Here is a 20636-nt window from a genome sequence, read left to right on the forward strand (position 1 = left end):
TGCTACATTGGTATTAGAGGATTCCTCTTAGTATACGAACTTTGTTCGTTACACTCAACATATGATGAAGTACCAACATGGTGCAATTGGTTATGGCATCGCCGGTTATGGTTTGAGATATAACTCAAACAATGAAGTACAATTACGAGGATACTCACATTCTTATTGGGTAGAGAGTGCAAAAGACAGAAAGAGTTCACCAAGATATTGCTTTAGTTTGGGCTCCATTATGATTCCTTGAATGAGTAGGAAGCAAATATTCGTTGCACTTAATACTACAAAGGAAAAGTATGTTGCAGCTTGGTTGGCAAGTTGAGAAGTAGTATAGATTTAGAGGCTACTTGCAGGATTGCATTGATTAGATTCATGTGACGACCATGATGACATGTCAAAGCATAATGAGATCTAGTCCCTGTTACCCACCACTTGTGGGTAGTGTATATAGGAGAATTTTTTTCTCCTAGATGGTCCTCAGCCGACAATGAATAGTCCCTTGCAGCCACCAGATAGCTCGATGTGCCATTATCTCCGCCACCTGAGTCAACCATGTGGTCCCTCACCCACTTATGATTGTATGTTTGAAGGTGGGCCTCCTGTCCTTGAGGGTATGACTTTTAATTGGTATAGTTGAGTAATTTTCCTTACTTGTCATGGACACTTTTGGGCATGGATTGGTGCAGGGATTCGACAGAAAGAGTGGGCTAGGTTTGTATTCTTGTCTCCACTAACCAATTTCATGGTTAACTTTGTACCCTAGTCCTGTGGGATCTCCTTTGTTGGCCATTAGCTTTAGGGTTGGCACTACATGGGAAACCCCAATTTTGGTTGTGTGGTCCTGCTTCCTGACACCATATACATCACTCCCTTCCACTGATTTTAGCCCCATTCATCTCTTTTCCCATCCGCGTCCACATGTGTCCATTGGGTCCACATAGAGTTAGCCTCCCCCTCCCCTTGTCCACACCTTGGGTTGGGCCTGGAATGATGCCCAGAGGTTGATGCAACTAAAGAGAAAAGAAAAAGCATAATTTGACCACTCTCAATAGGAAATGTACCACAAAGTGCAAAAGATGACTGAGACATACAAATTTAGTATGTGGGCAAAAGCCAAAGATGAGCTCTAGCACTTATCCATGGGCATCACCCTGGTTCCTATGGGACCTAGATGAGCCCCCTCCATCATTAAGGAACCCATGATTGTCCCAACCCTTGGTGGGTGATACGCTGCCCCACCATAAGGTGGTATCCACTGCTATATACTACACATCATGCTCTCATCCCCTAGAGCCTTGAGCAGTTATGAAGAAAAATCAATCAAAGGCAAAAAGCATATGAAGAAGGGTAGACAAACGAAGGCTGGGGTAACTCATGTACCACGATTTTCTCCCTCCTACACTCATATACCCAGGTGTGGGCTTACCTTATTATAGCTACCCTTGTACCATGACATGAGGTTTGGATGATTCCCCTGATGCCTACTTCGTTCCATTACTTTATCATTTGCGACCTACTACTTGAGGGATGTACCATGGACATGTCACCCCTTTTAAAGGATGCCAACACCTAATAGGGTCCTTAATTAACCCCATTATTGAGCTTGGGGACACCTATACATGACAAAGATTACTATGGAAGGGCATGCCACCATGAAGTGCCCCATTGATTCCATGACTTGTGAGCTCTTTTACTTGATTATTCTGATGATTTGTTGTATTGGAGGGAAAGGGGACACATTGGATCTTATGCAGGATTGCAGGTGGGTCTCCAATTGGGGCTTGGTCTCTCTATACGGGGTCCTAGCCCTCTGAAGGGCCACATTGACACTTGTAGGGTGGGCGATGAGAGCCATGGACCTCCACCATAGTAGAGAGTACTTGATGGATCCACAGTACCACTCGTTGATTGCTTGTGTTCCACCTTTTGGATGAGGATGATGCAACTGGTTCAACATGTCCATTTGGCTCCACACATACACCACACACTTGCTAGATGATCTGGGGTCCAAATGAGGGCTTATGTCATTATCCGAGCCCTTACAGATGGTTTACAGGGACTTTCGATCCACTTGGATATCCATGAGGATGTCCTTGTGCCCTCCACACCCAATTGGGGGCACCATAAGGATTTGCTTGGATAACAAGGGGCCAACCCCTTGCCCACTATGTTTGAGGTCCATTCCCACATCTTAACACCCTCTGGACTTCATTAACCCTCCTCAAAGGCCCAATTACTCACTTTATTGATCATTTGACCCTCTTGAGAGGCTTATTATTGGATTATTGAGCTATCTTGGTGGGTTTGTCACCAAGGGATGCTATTATTGGACATTATTTTATTATTTGGGGCTCAATTAGGCCAAATTAGGCAAATCAAACTCCTTAATGATTGTAAAAATAGAAGTGAGATCATTCATTTTGAACATCATCACTTGGATTGGATTAGTATCTCTTATGAGATTTTCACACTTTTTGTCGGGATGAATTTTAGCAGCTTTTCTTGATGCACTATGATGTTTGGATTTTGCTATTGCCTTTGGAGCTTCTCCAATGCAAAGTTGATAAATGGATATACTCTTTCTCTTCTGTAAGTCGAAATTTTGATGTTATTTTTGTTATCTTACTAGTTAACTGCATGTATTTTGTTTTCTTTATTCTTGTATGGGTTAAATGTTATGTTGCACGGTGACCAACCCCCCAAAAAATACTCACGTACCCTGTGTCCTCACGTTTCGAGGACTTTTGGACCCTTAGGAAACGTCCCCAAATTGTTGGGGATTCCATGGGGGACTTGGGGACTTGCTAGCCATCCCCAAGACATTCTGGACAATTTTCAGGGATGTTTTTGGTAGATTTCAAGGGTTTTCTAGGCACAGATTTCAGGGATGTTTTGGGAAGGTTTTAGGGATAATCCAAGCACAAAGCTTCAACTTTGACAATCATGGACATTGATGATAGAACAATATGATCATTTTTTCCATTCATTTTTTTTGGAATGCATTGAATCTAATTTTTTTGTACAAGTTGCAACTCAAAACATGAGTTTTGTATGATGGGTTTCATTTTGGATTTCTAGTGATTTAGATATTGGATTTTCAATGGTAAAATTACAAAAAACACCCTCCATGTCAAGAAAACAGAAAATACAACGTTTTAAAAGGATGATCCTTGTGGTTATTTTTCTTGTTCTTTCTTAGGATCGTCTCAACTTTTACATATTGTATGTGGGTTTCGAGGACTCATTCAAGTTCAATGCTTCCATCATCCCAACCCGAAGCATTGTGAAAACAATAAGATAGTTGTGAATTGGATTGAGTACTAAATTGTTTAAAGAAATTTCTATTACTCCTCCTCTTAATCTGGAATATGAATTTGATATCATTAGAAAACCAAATTATTTTATGTTGGTTTTCAACACAACTATAAAAGTTTGCAAAATTTACTGAAAAGGAAATGCCTTTTGTGTTTAACAGTCATCATTAACAAGAAATATGAGGAAACAAAACTAATATAAAGACAGTTCCCCTTGATAGATTATTCATGGACCTTATTACAAATTTAAAGTAGTTACACTTAAGTTTCCTAAAGCTAAAGCTCATGTCTAGTGGCCAATAATGGAATGTCACTCGACCCTTTTTCAAATTGTTTGAGATTTTAATGGTTGAGTGTAAGGGTTGTGCATAATATTAGGTTGAAACAACTACAAGTATATATATGTATATGTATATATATATATATATATATTTCCGTTCCCAAATCTGTCCCCTAAAAATTTGTGGGTGCGCTCTAGCCATTCCGGGGACTCGTCTCCCTGTCCTTGGCGTTCCCCCGTTCCCAAAACCAGTGCAACATAGGTTAAATGTAATGCATAATTCTTTTGGGGCCTTGAATAATTGATTAAATGCATGCGTTGACGTTTGAGATATTGGGCGAATATTCGTAGAGGCACCTCTTGGGTTAAAGACCTCGGAATTTCGTTTCTTTCACAAATTTGAAGTATAAATCTCTATTGATCTAGCTGCAACCCTTGGAGAGGCTAGCAAAGATCAATTAGGGCTCCTTAGCTCACGAAATTTCATGATGTATGTGTATCTTGACTCCATTAGGCCCAAGCAACAAGGCACTAATCCTCGTATCCCTTTGGTTGTCAAAATAACATTTATTTTCTTCATTTCTTCCAATTCTAGGCCTAACCCCAGAAGGTCCCCTAGGGCATCACATGAAATCATTTGTAGCCATCCAAAACCATTGAAAATTGGTCCACTACTGTGTTGTAGTTTTCTCAAGAGGTCCTCCAAATTCCGAGCAATTCTGATGCTGGAATCCCAATATATAGCAAGCCCTAGCCACAAGACCATTTCTTGCCCTAAGTTGATTTCGGGTTTGTGACCTCATTAGGATCGTTGCATCCAAATCTCAAAAGAAAATTTGTCCTTTGATCCTCTTCTCTTCCCTAATTAGGTCAAGCCCCTCCTTGGTTGAGCAACTCCATACCCTTAACCTAATTTTGGATTCACTTGGTCCTGTGTGGTCCCGCAACTTTACAACTCTAATTCCACAAAGATCACGTTAAGGCCAAGTTTCCATAAGGATTTGTAGGCCTAAGAATCATCTTTACAAGATACATTCCTAAACCCTAGCCTCAAGAATCCTCTTAGCCCTTCCTAGAGAGCCTATTACCTTGCTTTCCAAGCAGGAAAGCGACACAATTGAGTCTCTTTTACAAATAGGCCTTGGGAATTACCCTTTATCCTCTCATTGACACATCCATTATTGTGATTCCTCTCCTTCCATCGGTGAAAGTTCGTAAAGAGCAGGGAGCCTTGACTGAGGTGACATTGGGCTATCACTCCATTATTGCCCTTGACCTAGTAGTTTCCCTATAGGATCCCCTCCTAGGACCCTTGCTAGTTTGAGCGGTAACAATACTGAGACATGGTACAGAAGGAAGCAATGTGGCTTTAGTATTATTCCTTAATTAAGCAGAGTTTTGAGAAATCCTCTGTTCCAGGATGAAGTCTACACTTCGAGGACAAGCTTGGATTGATTGAGCATGTCTCTCTCAACAAGAGGGAGTGATGAAATTGCGGCATCAAGGATAATCGTTCTCCCTGGGTCAGGTTGACTAGGATCAGGAAAAATGGTCCAGAGTGTTAATGAGATAACATGAAGGACAAACATTCTCTGTGTGTCAAGTATGTTGACCATAATTAGGGAGCATGGTCTAACAAAAGACAATCATTCTTCCTGTGTCAAGTATGTTGATTGTAAATAGGAAGAATGGTCCTCAAGGCCCAAGATCACTTAGTTGAGTGGGTGCCTTTCAACATCAGGCTCAAAACTCTCTAGATAGGTTGAGTGAGCTCATTTAGCATTAGGTCTGGAATTACTCAGGTAGAGTGTGGCCTTTGGAGATTCATCATGTGTTAAAGATATTCACTGGAATGATGGTGAAAGATATTCACCGGAATGATGGTGAACCAAGACTTGTTAGTATACCATGTGACAAAGAGACTGGAATTATGGTGACTAATTGATGTTAATGATGTACCATGTATTAGGAGTACTAACTGGGATTATGGCGATGATGCAACATAGGTTAGAGGTGCCGATTGGAATGACGGTACCTAGTTGATGTTGTAGATTTTACCATAGGTCAAATTTGTTGAGCAGGATTATGGTAATTGAATGATGATGTTGCTGATGATAAATTTTTATAACTTTTTCTTAGAGAAATTTGTCAACAAGAGAACATCGAGATAGTCATTATGAATACGTCCCTAGCTAAGAGGGAGAGTTGAATTTTGTAGCTACGGTCAGTCTTCATAATTAGTATTCTAACCCTGGAAATGTATATGAAAATAAATAAAGACATGTTCTTCATGTCAGTTTCAAAAGAAAGAATTTTTGAATTTTTGAAGTTTAGATTTTGGCACCAAATAGATCAAGTCGGCCCCAAGCTAAAGAGACACCCATTTGTTCATCATGATCACTATATATATGTGTCATTTCTCTCTGCTCTCGGAAACCAATTTGGATTCTTTGTACATTAGTGAAGGAGCAGAAAGGAGCAGAAAGGAGGCCGAGTTCCTCGAAAAGAAGTATTCTGTGGCAGCTAAATTTGTCTTTCGGACAGATCGAAATTGTGGGCAGTTCCAAGTTCTAATAAGACCGAATTCCGAGGCAGGAAAAATGGCTGAATTTTGAGGTAGGTCGGAGGCCAAATTCTGAGCAGACCTGGCAGAATTGGTTGAGGAAAAGATTGACTTGTCTAAGAGGGCAGTTTGACCAGGTCTGACCGGGGCTGTGCTACTAGTCAATTTGACTTGATGTATCCCCATGTGGGTTTTCTCAGGGTAAATTCTTGTGTCTTTTGTTTGACTGTCTCTTTCTGATCCTACTGGCATTTTCTTTATACTGTTGAGATCTTCTATGTAATTGATTTACGATGAATATGAATGAAAGAAAAGATTAACTCAAGAAATCATAAGAAGTAATTATCAGTTTAGAAGATCCTATGAAAAATCAACACAACATATATTAAATATTAAAGGACATGAAGGACAGTGTACATAGCTTTATTGGATTCTCTTCATCTCCTATTTATGCTTCTTTTCTCTGAAGTTGCCTTCTACAAATGCTGAATTGATGATTGGAATATTGTCTGGCTTTGACATATATGGCTTACAACTACAAGATAAAAAAATAGATATTTTCGCACACAGGACTACAAGAAGATATGAACATCCAAGTACTATGTAGAATTCTTAAAGATTGATATCTTAATATGAAAATATAGCTTTGTGCGTAGAGGCATACATTCTTTTGTAGGGGGTTCAGTTAAGCATTTTACTTTTCCATATAAAAAATGTCTTCCCAAATTCTCGCCTCTTTCCTTTTCAGTAAGTTTCTATCATCCTCAGCTGTTCTATTTAATATGGTTTTTATCTTTATGCTTTGCTCATGCATTGAAATTAAGATTTTTGCAGTGTTGTCTTTCAAAATTTTCTTATGCTAGTGTGATGTGTGCTATATTTGAATTCTCTTGCATTCTGATCCTGTTTTCTATTCCTTGAATGTCTCTCGAAGCTGAAAGCTGGCCAAGTTAAGCTGCAGTCACGGCTGGAAGAAGAGGAACAAGAAAAGGCAGCTTTAATGGGAAGAATTCAGAGGCTGACAAAACTCATTTTAGTATCTACAAAGAATACCATCCCCTCAAACATTCCAGAAAGATCTGGTCATCGACGAAGACATTCTTTTGGAGAAGAGGAGGTATGCAGATGTAGGTCTATATTATATAATTCTAATTGTTAAAGATGGTGTGGTTTATAGGGAATGACCAGTTGCATTTTTGTTATTGGTTTGTGGGAAAGTCAAGGTTTTGTTCCATTTGGTGATTCAGGCAGCAATCTATGGAACATGTATAGTTCTCCACCAATCATATTATAACTTATGTGATAAGAGAGGCATCTTTCTTCAAAACCCTGCACTAAAGAAATGCTTGCTTCTTGTATTATATTTAAATGAATTCTCTCTTAAGTATCTGAAATCTGTTAAGGAAGTTTGTGGATACACTTATCAATGTTTATGAAATTGGAATCTGGGACAAGCTTGTAGGATTGCAAAGGCATGAGCAATGCTGGGAGGTTAATGATTATTATTATTTTTTAATGTTTTTCTTGCCTCTTTCACCCAAATTTATGCTAATTCCATGCAGTTAGCATACCTACCAAATAGGAGACGTGACTTCATGATTGAGGATGATGATAGTCATGATTCAGAATTTTCTACAGAAGGAAAGGGCGAGAACAACATAGAGGATTCATTCAAGGAGGAGAAGAAGAACAAAAAACATGGCATGCTCAATTGGTTCAAACTACGGGTAATGTTTCCTGGTCAAAACCATCAATTAAGTTTCAGTGTGGATATTTAATGACTAAGTATCAGGTGTTTAGTGTTGAGTTCTGTAGTTTTATGTTAAATGGAATTCCATTAAAAATATAACAAAAGGTATTCTAACCCCTGTGGTGGTATTTCGATGGAGACTTTTCTTTTACCAATCCAAGATTCCAATCTTGAATTATTCTTCCTATAAGAATATTTTTGAGTTTTGTCAGTTTGAACCTTGAAATCTGGTTATGCTGTTATGCAACTAAGATTTCCATTGCTGACATCTCTTTGGTTGAACAATTCCAAAGTAGCAAGGCTCATTGAGGTATATTCTTTTGCTCATTCATATAACAAAGCCACAGATTTGCACCTTCAGTGATAAGTAACTTCTCTTGCTGATCTCTTTAGCAAGTTTCTGTTTTTTGTTTTGTTTTTAGTTTAATTATTTGCTTTGAAATGGAGCACAACTCCACATTTCTTACAGATTGTGGATCTTTCTGTTACACCATCATGCCTTTCTGGTTAATCATATTCTGCTGGATTATCGCCAATGCTTTTGGGGTGTTAATTCTGGACTTGGTTGAAATCTGTCTACATGATCAGCTCTTTTATGGCTTGGTAAGGGATAATATTCACCACCTCTGTTTGAGGTTGCAGAAATGTTGCAAGGCTGGGATATGTTTGAAATATAATTTCCAAGACATGCAGACTTCCCTCTGACAGGCTTTTGATTTACATTGTCAGTAAGGGTTGGTTGTGGGTTTACCACAAAAAATTGAAACCCTTATTCTATTGTTATGGTCTACTGGAAACCGTTGGCAAGTGGAGGACAGTTTTTGGGCCACAGAGGGTATTACCACATTTAAATCAATAAAAAGCTCATAAGAGGCTTTCCGACTGCTCAAACAAAATATCATCCAGGATCATTTCTCAAGTCCTTTACTTTGATCAAGGCTTCCTGTGTTCACAAAGATGTGTCAATAATCACTATTGGATACATTCTCACCCACATGCAACACCTATCTTGATCATCCTTTACATTTATCAAAACAGAAGTTGTTTAAGATTGAATTGGAGAATTAGGCTTGCAATAGACACTCCAAATTTTTTGGTGGTCTATATATCTTGTTACCAGAAAATCTAGCAGATATTGGAGTAGAGGCTCAATGTGACCTCAGCCAAAACCCCCTGCTCTTTACAAATTTTCACCGATGGGAGGAGTCCCGGTAAGAGAGGAAGAGATCAATTCTAATACAGAGACATAGTATAAGTTCAAAGGCTTATTTAAGGAAGCAATTTGTTCTCAATGAAAAGACCTAGAAAAGGGAGGTGTGAAACCTAGGGTTTGATGTAATTGATAATAATAATAGGAGTTCCAGAGGTCAAGAGTCAAGACCAAAGAGAAAAGGTTTCCTGTGATGGATTGCAACAATTACAAGGCTCATGAAACCTTCAAGAAAGTCCTCAAGTTGAGGGAGAAGAAACTAGGGTTTCCTTCTTAGGCCAATACCTAGGGCAAGATATTTTATGGATGTAATTTGAGTGGATGCCCACCAAAACGATAGGTCATGTTGTCAAGACCTACCTCTTAATTTGTAAATGAATCAATCCCTTCATGTATATGGGACTAGTACATCTTATTAACCTTAGGTTAATAGTCAAAGGGAGTCCAAAGTGACAATTTTATCCAAACACTCTAAAGAGGGTATTGAGGCTGGAGCAAGCAGATTGGAATAGATGCCTTCCAAGTCATCAATGCATTCTAGAGCACTTATAGGACAACCACTATCTTTATTATTTAATCCCAATTCATATACAAGTACGAATAAGTTGCTTAAATAGAATATGTTGTAGAATTATGCCCTGTCACTATTCATACCCTATGTAGTGATTCGTAGTTCATTGAAGAATGCATTGGACTTTGCAATCATTGGATGAATTTAGGCAGTATTCAGATGGGCAATGGGGCATCGATAAATGACACATGGATATTCATATGATGAGGTAGTCTGGCATAAACATTTGAGTCTTGGGAATGTTACCATTCTCTTTGATAGGAAATACATAGATAAGCTTGGAAAATGCAAGTTTTGATAATTCAGTCCTTATATCTTGACAGGCATCCATGATACCTCTAAACTGATAATGCAGTGTTCTCCTTTTGGATATCTCTAAAGTTAGTTTCGTTTGCAACATGTTCTCTCATCCACACCAATCTCTTGCAATTTACTTCGATGACTGCTTTGATGGAAAATATATGGCCAGCCTCAAAATCTTCCCCAGATATATATGCAGATTAAAAAGATTAGAGCAGTATGAACCTAAAAAGAACCGAGCCAAGTACTCAAAATAAGGAAGCAAAGGAAGTTGACTGATAAAAAATGGAAAGGCATGGACCAGGTACTTGCCCCCCCCAGGTTGTTCTTAACCTTGGCCACCTCTAGCCCCCCATTTTATCTTTGGGCTCTTCCGAGGGTGTGATTTGGGGAGAATAGATCTTTTTATGTATGAAAACACATGAGAACAAAGAGAATTCACAATCTAAGTTTAAATGATACTCTTGGATCTCAGTGTAGAAAACAAGGCTTGGGTGGGGTTGCTTGTTCATTTAGGGACAATTGCGCAAACTCCATATGCCTAGAAGTATTTGACATGCTCATTGGATTCTTGTTGGGAAACTTCTTCTCTTTTGGTTGCGAATTTACTGCTCTTTAAGGGAAAATTTTTCTTGCTTCTTTTCTCAAAGATGGAGTTCACGTTTGCTGCTGTAGTTTGCTCAATTTGCTTGTCACATGGGTATGTTCTTCTCCAGATTTCTCTGCTGATGACACTGCACACGTGGTGCTTTAGCATCTGGCTGTACAAATTTCTTATACTATACATAATTTTATGCTTCAGTATATTCTGATTTTATTTCTGCCCTATTGGGTTTGAGGAAGAGTATATGATCCATTTTGTATATAGACCCTGGCAGCTATCATATGTACTTGTGCTGTCCTCGTGGAAGTAGAAGGAATACACCTTCAGTTTCTTTCTGACAGGAAACAACAGATTAAAATCCATCAGAAGATGTATGCCCTAGACAGAGAGCAAACTAGTTGTGCCCTATATCATCTATCTCAAACTGGGAACAGAGGTATTTATTTTGTAGTGACTTGGTAACTATATTATTTATATAGAAGTTTAACCTATTTATTTTCCACTCTTACACAATACAGGGGTGTATAGGAAATGTTTATTAATTGCTAACAGAAGCACTTATAAAATTTTATCAATATTGAGCAGGGCATAGTCAGACAGAAAATTGTGACATGGCCACAGCTTCAGGCAATAAGATAGGAAAGAATAATTATAATGACCACAGAGTTAGTTCAGCGGGACTGAAGAATACAACCAGTATGAATACTAGGTGGGAGCGCAAGCAGAGCTCCTAGAAAATGCTGAAAATAATATAAAGATATAAACCTAGAGTTATACAGTCTCAAAACACATGTATATAATCATGACAAAGGTATGGTAATACAAAATTCTAAGTGAGTTTGTCCAAGGTTGGAAAAGAGGACTGCTCAAGAGCTGCTCAAGAGAGAGAGGTCTGATGATGAAGCCAATGATGTCAACGTCTCCTGGGTCTGATGGCTGAGGGTGAGGGGAGCGAACTGGGCACTGGCTCACTGTCGAAGTCCTCTGGAACAATTGGGGGTTGTGGCTGTATGATTTTCTAATCAGAAGGAAAATGATAACTTCCAAGGTCTTTTACCGCATCCATCCACCCTGAGGGATCGATCCCTGGATCCATGGATTAGGTATGGATTTGGATCTCGATTTTCTTGGGATTGGCCCCGGATCTGCTCCAAACTTCAAGAGGGCTCAAAATCTGTGAAAATCGGCCACAATAATGAACCAATCGTTGCTCATTTGCTTCTGGAGCCCTTGAAATTTGAGGTCACCATTAACAGTGACTGCATTGTGAGACTGTGAGTCCCAAGACAATCACAAATTCCGAGACCACAAACTCATGTTTATTCTTAACATGGTATCAGAGCAAGGTCAGAGTTTTGTATAATGAGAGTATTGTGGTAATGAGAAGGTCATGATGGATTGATGAGGAAGAAGATGCCAGCGCTTCAGCCTGGTTTCTTCATCAACAAAGAATTTTTGCATTAGGGAGGAACTTTGCTTCAGTGAAATTATTTGCAAATTTCTTATCCTATCATTTAGATTTGCTAGATCTTCTACTTTATGAAGAATGTTCAATTTTTTTTAAGAAAATTTGTAGATCTGGAAATTTGTACAACCATGATCTCTCTTTTTCTTTTTCTTTTTTGAGAAAGAAAAGAAAAGAAAAGAAAAAGAAAATGAAAAAGAAAGAAAAGAAAAATCGTTTTTCCAGTGCCAAGTGATCTCTGCAATCTGAGTGCCAAGTGATCTCTGTAAGATTTCCTGTTCGTTTTCCATACGAGCATGGACTGATCCCTCAATGTATTAAGTATTTCCCACTGAGATTCCAGCATATTCTTCAATTTTTCGACCTGTTTTCTAGTGGAATATAGCTCAGGTCTTCAATCTCCAACTTCTTTATTTTACCTTCAGTGTCAAATACACTATCTCTAAGGAAATTTGTGGACAATTAGTGCTTGCTCAAAGATTGGTGTGGTTCCTTGAGAAATTTTGCTTAATATGAGAGAGTGATATGTACTTCCCTACTTCTTGAGATGTTTCATCTCCAATAAAGATTTCTAAGAGACAAATTTTACGAAATTCTAATTCTAGGCTCATCACTTCTTACTTCCATAGGTTAGTCAGGATAGTAGATTTTGGTGTGCACATCCAGTAGTCATCAGAAACCTCATTGCACACTTCTTATCCTTCGATCTTTGGAGTGCTGACTTTTTACAAGATTGTTGTTTTAGGGTTCCTTCTTGGTCCCCTTGTGATCCTCACCTAATTTTCCCCTTTAAACTCACTAGTTTTCAGTTATCTATTTTGGTGCTTGCTTTGTAATATTTTATTTCTTTTGCAGTTCTGGAGATGCAGTAGCACCCCAAATGTTCACTCATTTCTGTATGTTACACACTCCCATTGGCCAATTATCGCAATTAATGGACTTTAATATATAACTTGAATTTAAATAACATCATGGTATAGTTCAACAGTAGTGCCATAATTAGCTCTATCAGCAACTTCATATAATGCACCATATAGGCTATGCAGCATTCGTTTATCTTTTGCTCTTTAAGGTACTTGTAATCAAATATACAGAAACTAAATTATGGTGTAGTCAAATCACACTGCCATGCTTACGCTATCAGCTACTTGGTATAATGCACCTTAAGATTCACTATAGGCTATGGAGCACACAATTTTCTTTTTGAATTAATAAATTGAAAATCAGTAATTTGGTAAGTTTGAGTATATATCTCCTAATTGAATGATATGTGAAAACTACTAAATTGCATTTCAAGTTATGTTCTGCATGATTGACTTGCTCTCTTCTGCGTGTTTGCCTTTATACAGAAGCGAGAGAATGGTGGAACAACTACAAATATTGATAATGAAAGCTCTCCAACTTCATCATCTGTATCTGGCACCCCTTCGTCATTGCAAGCAGATTCTCCAGTAGATTCCAAGACTGGACGGAGAAAGTCTGTCAGTCTCAGGGTTGATGATGTGGCACCAATTATTGATTCTTTTCCAGAAAGAACACAGGCTGGAGATCTATTCAGTGCAACTGTGCGTGGACGGAGGCTACCTCCAGTAAGTCTGTCTTTTAAGACTTTGTTGTTATATTTCCTCAGCTTCAATTTGAATGACTGTACATGGCTAGTGATGTCTAAGGATGGAAGCGAGCATAGAAAGCAAGACCAAAGCTCTCTGAAATTTCACCAAGGCTCTGACCATGTTATGTAGATAGTGACTTTTATGCAGGAACTATAAAGTGAAAACAGAAGTTTTGTAATTATTATGCGATGCATCGTCTGTAATATTATTTATTTATTTTGATGTCCTTAATAATATTTTCATTTCGTCTGAAAAAATGCGTTTATTTCGGCTCACAACAGCCACCAATGCAAAACAAACACAATCAAATCCTAATCTGGAAATGGACAGTAAAACTTCTTAAGGTTTTTGGATTATCAAAAAAGAATGTTAGAGCGCATAAAAAGTTTTAACTGTAGAGTTTCAGTTTAAACCAAGATGGTGGTCTTTTGATGTCCAAGTTGCGATACGAGCACTTGCTATGCTCATATTGTTTGGAAGGCTAGGCACTTCACTTCAAGTAGAATGCGGACAAGTTCCCTTACTTAGATGACTGCAGGTTAAACTTAAATTGGACGGAAAAAGAATATTGAACTACTAACTATCTATAATTGATCACCACCATATCATTTATTTAGATACACTGTCCTTAATTCTTGATTGTTCAATTCAAATACAATGTTTGGATGTTTTTACAAGGATCTCTTGATGGGCCTGCTGCCTCAAAATCTATGAGCTCTTGCAACGGCTAACCTACATGGAAAAAACTAGACTAAGGGACAACAATGAGGTGTGGCCCAACATCACCATAGCCAACACATATGCCGACCAGATGTCCTCCCAAGGATCCGCCATTAGATGCTTCAACTCTCCCTAAATTAGATATATCCATTTGTCCAAGCATGCTTCCAGAGTGTTCATCCTTCTTATGGAGAGATTTTTCTGTACAAACACAAACCCCAATCAGTAATAAACTTTCAAAATATATATACAAGTAATCACAAACCTTCCGGGGCCTCAATCATCCTGATGCCACTTATATCAAGTTATTCATATGCAACTAGTCAGAAGTTTTTCTTCTTTCATTTCTTCAGCAACATGAAGACATCCTTAATAGGTTGTAGTACTTTCATTCATTCTCCGATTTCTTCTTCAAAGTACTCATCATAACTATCATAATATGCCCTCCCTCTTAATTGGGGAGATGTACTCTTTCCTTTTAACTATGCTCCCTCTTAACTTTGGGAGATCAATCACTTTCCTTCTTCTATAACATCGGAGAACCTTTCATGGCTCTAACCCTTCTTACGGTATCAAGGTCATCTTGATATATAACTTCCTTCATCATGCTTATGCAAATATCTTCATCATTTTGAAGATATGTACATGCAAAACTTTAATAGCAAGTACAACCAAATACAAACATGAAGTTAACTATATTAAAATCATGTTATTATAGTAGAAGCATTTAGACTTTAAATACCTAAACCCAGTTAGGTTCATGATCAACAAGAGACACATACTTCTTGTTAGGGTTATTGTCATAAATCCTAGATAACATCATCAAGACTTAAAGCAACTCAATCAAGATATTAGATTCATTATATTTAGGGCCTCAATTTCAGAGATATATGACACACTCTATTCTTGTAAACCCTAGATTCTACCTTCGAGACACAAAACCGTAGATATCAACAATTCAATCAAATAACAATTTTTACTATACATGTTAGACTTTACTAGGGTTTGTTACAAACCCTAGATTTTATAACCAAAACTAAATCATATTGGAAACAATATCATCATATCCTAGAATATCAATCTTTTGCTAAGGTTTTTGTTACAAACCCTATAATTCACAAACTATGATCATATACATATCTAGGATTTCATAATCATGCTTTTGCATTTCATAATACTATCTACTAGGTAAACCTAATACAACAATTTCGTTTAGGCTAGGGTTTCGGTCAGACAGACTGATATACACCTAGGGCTTCATTCCTAGGACCTCATCTTAGCTAATACAAGGGTCTTGCTTATAAATCCTATTTTACCAAATCCTAAAGATCTAGGGTTTCAATACATAATTTAAACATTAATAGCAAACCCTAAAGGACTAGGATTTCTATCATAACAATACCAAAATCCTAAACATAAAAGGAATAGGATTTCTGGACTTCATCAATAACCCTCAGTAGCCTAAGGTTTCATAAATATTGACATACCCTTAGGTTAAGGTTTTACACTTAACCCTTTTAGGGTTCCACATGAATGATAATTTAATGAGGGTAGATTCAATTTAATGATTAATCACCCTAACAAGAATCTTTACGATTCAAAATCTAGACACGAGAGAGTTAGTAATACCAAGCAAAGATTTCAAAATAATCATACTTTTAATGAAGAAAACTTCTTACATACATTGCTTCTTTTTTTTTTTTCCGGAGAAAAAAAACAAAACTTTTTATTAAGATATAAAAAGTTACATTTTTCAGTTAATCATCATCGAACCACCAGGACTACGTACCCACGGGAGATTTGAACCGGTGACCTATCGCAAGGAGTGCCTTAACAGCGCACCCATTCACCATCAATCCAAACCCCCGTGGGCTCATACATTGCTTCTTTTACAAACCTGTAGGGTTTCCTTTTAAAGCTTCTTTCTCCTTTTTGAGTTCTAGTATCAAGTTTCTTCTTATTATTTATACCTATTGTGGGAGGGATTTCTTTTTGTAACAACTCATTATTGCTTATATGTATCTGCAACACTTGCATGACAGGGAAGTATAAATATATATAACTAGAAATTTTCAAACGCTTAAGACATTTTTCAAAACATTAATTCTAGGGCTTCCAATTTATCCCTAGAATGCCTACAAACTTTAAAGACTAAAAGCTATGGTCTGCTTAGTACTTAGAGATCAACAACTTTTAATAATACGAAAACTGTATGTTCTTAAAGAAATTTTAAAGTCCTATACCAAATTAGCAAGAATGATTATGTGTACCTCAAATTATACTTACCTCAATTCTTTAAGATATAGGATGCTTGTTTCTTGTGTTGCGAACTGAAGATGACTGAAACACTAAATACTTGACCTTTGAATAAATCTTTATGGCTTTTTCATATGTTGGAGCAAGACATTTGAACAATTTCTTCTTCACTGTTGTAGATTGTTTCCTTCCTTGAGACATAGATACTAAGCTTGATTTATCACCATAGTTTAGGACTTCTGAATTGAATCTTACTGTCTCCCAGGGAATAAAGATTGAGACATAGATACTAAGCTTGATTTATCACCATAGTTTAGGACTTCTGAATTGAATCTTACTGTCTCCCAGGGAATCAAGATTGATGGACTGTCCTTATGGATAGGGCTTTCTTTAAACTCTGATATGTACCTCAAATGTTAATCATGAAGGACAGTACCAATGTCTGCTTTCTTTCTTACTGATCAGGGTTAACTTATATTTATAGGACAAATTCTTATGGCTTCTATACTGTTCAGGACTGCAGACATTAAGTATGTTGACAAAAGTTCGGCCTTGAGTCATTTATGTGCTCAGATCTTTCTTCTTGAAGGTGAAGTTGACTTATATTTAGATCTTTCAATGTACACTTATGCTCAGAACCTTGAGGGAGGTTTGGCTCCTTTCTAACGTGACTGAGATTGCAAGATACTTTCTTCTTTGTAAGGCCTCACACTGATATTTGTTCTTTATGTGATATACAAAGCATGAATTTGGTTTTTCGCAAGTGCAGATTCTCTTGAATTTTAACTCTCTGAGATGACACCATAAATTCAGATCTTTTAAGGGAGATTTCAGACCTTGAGAACTAAACTTAGACCCTCGCTCTTCTCACCAAGATACTCGGCTTGCCTTAGGCTACTAGATTGGTCCTTTGGTCCTTTAGAACGGAAAAAAATATCTTTGCTATTGTGGAGATAGTTAATGTATGTGCCCAAAATTTTATCCTCCTTTGTCCTTAGTAATTCGGTTCTAGGTGGATGCCCTCCTTTTCTTGTTTTGAAGCCAATGGAGACCTTTTTCCTGCCTTTGCACGAACCAAGCTCTGAAACCATGTTGAGAAATCTAGGGCAATACTGATAGGGCTTCTTATTAATTTGATTTCTCTATTATTTGACAATTTCTTGTGATTAGGCATTTCTTCTTCTTAGTTGTTACATTATTATCATCCAGACAATTGCTAAAACACAAAAACACAAGAAAACACAAGATATAGGCACTCAGCTAGGGCAAAACCCCTAGGTAGGGGAAAACCCAATCAAGAACTCTTCCTTCAGTAGATTCAAATCACAATGAGACATTCCTAACCTTAGACCAGAGACATAGACTTATTCCATCCATCAAGCCAAACCTTAGTCAAACATATTCTTGTCTTTTGCTTCTCTGCCACTTCTGCAACTTTCAATCTCGACCCCTGCTGACTGCTTCAGGATCACATAAAAATTTCGGTCTGTATAAATGAGAAGAATTTCAGCCTTATGTTGCAGTACTTCACTGTCCAGTATTGTGATCTAAAAACAAACTTCTCTGCACATTAACTTCGCTCCTGTAGTCTATACACATCATGCTCTCATTCCTTGGAGCCTCGAGCAGTTAAAAGAAAGAAAAATCAATAAAAGGCAAAAGGCATATGAAGAGGGGTGGAAAAACAATGGTTGGGGTGACTCATGTACCCCGATTACTCCCTCCTACCTCTCTAAACCCAATGCGTGGGCTTCCCTCATTGTAGCTACGTTTGTACCATGACATGTGGCTTAGAGCCTTCCCTGTTCCCCATTCCGTTTCACCATTATTTCATATGACACCTGCCATTTGACAGATGTACCATGGACCTGTTTCTCCCTTATAGGCTGAAACCACCTAATAAGTTTCTTTAATAACCTCTTTTCTTGAGCAAGGAAACACTTGCACCTTCTAAAGGCCATTTGGAAGGGCATGCCACTATGAAGTGTCCACTATTGCGCCTGGTTTGCAAGCTTATTTACTCAATTTCCCTAATCAGTTGTTGTGCTGGAAGGCGAGGAGACGCATCGTATCTTATGCAGGATTGTAGGTAGGTCTTCATCTTGGACTTGGCATCCCTATATGGGATTTGGTCCCTCTAGAGGGTTGTGATGGCCCTTGTAGGGTGTGCCTTGAGAGCCATGGGCCTCCTCCACAACAGAGCATTGATTGCCATGCCATAGGCTTATTCAACCTCACATATTACTTGCTGATGCCCCAACTATACAGAAATGATGATGCACTTGGATCACATTGCCCAACTGAGCACATACTTGCACCAGACACTTGGCAGCGAATCCAAAACCAAGACAGGGTTTTGTATCATCCAGGGAGACATGGGAGGGATTGTGTCATGATTCTAGCCCTTATTGATGGATCATTGACATGTTTGATTCAGTTGGGGACCCATGAGACCATTCATTGTGCCCCTCAGCCACTTGGGAGCACCATAGATGTTTTGCTTGGAAACCAAGGGGCCACCACCTTAGTCATCACTTTGAGAGCCCTCCTCTTCATGTTGACACATGGAGAACTTATTTTGGCCTTCCAACAACCCTTTGCACCACTATTTTATCATTTCAGCCTCATTAGGAAGGCTTATTTTGTACTTTTGAGCTATTGGGTGGGCTTGTCACCGGTAGGACAATTATTTTGCACATTAAAGTTTTTTCTAAGGGCTCATTAGGCTAGTTAGACTAAATTGAACTCCTCATGTCTCATATAATTAGAAGACGAACCTCATTTGCATCTCATGATCATATTGGATTAGGATTTTCTCTTGAAAAAGAATTAAGACGTGGAATTGATGGACGAAATTGGATATTATTCATGCATTTTGATGTTTGGATTTTTCGCTCTTATTGTCTTGGAGCTTCTTGCAAATATGATGGATAGATATATTCACATTTCCTTGGAAGTGCTTACTTTGTTGCTATATCTTATGTTAACACGTCTAATGTATGGAATTGTTGTCATGATTTAGTTTTTCCCTAATTTAATGCGAATTAGTAAAAAACACTAGATTGTTGAAGTATTGCATGCGTTACTGTTTTGGGGATGTGAATGAATGTTTCTAAAGGCTTGTTTGATCTTACAACCTTGAAACTCCATCATTTCTTGCCAAGCGAAGTATAAATTCCTTTGTTGTTGGGTAGCTGCCTCATTAGGGTTATCGAAACTGCATTAGATTCCTTGATAGAAAGAATTTCTTTCATCAAGGTCAATCTTGACTCCATTTCTCCCAATTGTCAAGGCAGTGCATCCTAATCCTAGTTGATCAACCTTAAGCCTTTTCCTTTCACTTTTCCCCATTTTTTGCCCTAACCCTAGAAGGCCAACTAGGACGGTAGGACCTAGGGAAAAATGCATTAGGGTGTTCATTTTGAAAAGAGATTTGGCATGCTATTGCACTAGGGTCTCCTCAAAGTTTGAAGCAATTCCTGTGGCTAGATTATGAGAAACCTCAATCTCTAGCTCCAACATCAATTCCACCCTTGAGCTTCTTTGGTTAGCGACATTCCATAGGTCATTTGTTTATGAAAACTCGTTGGAAGTTAATCATTCGTTGACCTATATTATCCTTGCTTGACCTAAGTCCTTTTGATTTTACAAACCCTAGGCCTTGCTTGGATTCCCTTAGGTCTCTCTTGTGGTCCCAAATCTTTATGTGATCGCTATCTCACAAAATCCTAAGAGAGGCCTTTCCCATTCCCTAGGAAGCCTTTGGTTTTAGGAGTGTTCCTTATACATGGTATCCTTCCTCTTATGTCTAGGCCTCCCAAAAGCCTTTCTTAGAGAGTCGTTACCTTGCTTTTGAAGCAATCAAATCATTATCTGAGCCTCTCCTTTGAATTGGCTTTGGAAATCACCTTATACCTTGCCATTGATCCTATTACTCTAGTGATATCCTTCAATACTGGGACTCCTCCCATCGATGAAAGTCCGTAAAGATTGAGG

The 20636-nt window shown here is 38.1% G+C and overlaps 1 protein-coding gene across 33 annotated transcripts in view; it reads left to right on the forward strand.

Annotated features, from left to right (window-relative positions):
* Positions 1 to 20636, forward strand: part of LOC149252728 (kinesin-like protein KIN-7E, chloroplastic) — a 370076-nt gene that overhangs the window by 155605 nt on the left and 193835 nt on the right. For all 33 annotated transcript variants that reach the window (XR_016266978.1, XR_016266981.1, XR_016266983.1 and 30 more), the window contains exons 15-17: positions 7086 to 7268; positions 7714 to 7878; positions 13401 to 13640. Coding sequence is in view for 9 of the 33 variants with exons in the window: in XM_089459767.1 (XP_089315893.1) it covers positions 7086 to 7268; positions 7714 to 7878; positions 13401 to 13640 (588 nt within the window). In the remaining 24 variants the exon portion in view is untranslated. The remainder of the gene's footprint in view (positions 1 to 7085; positions 7269 to 7713; positions 7879 to 13400; positions 13641 to 20636) is intronic.

The sequence above is a fragment of the Pinus tabuliformis genome, chromosome 7 (genome assembly GCF_031772625.1).
Source record: "Pinus tabuliformis cultivar Carrire ecotype Pingquan chromosome 7, CPIR1, whole genome shotgun sequence".
NCBI lineage: Eukaryota > Viridiplantae > Streptophyta > Pinopsida > Pinales > Pinaceae > Pinus > Pinus tabuliformis.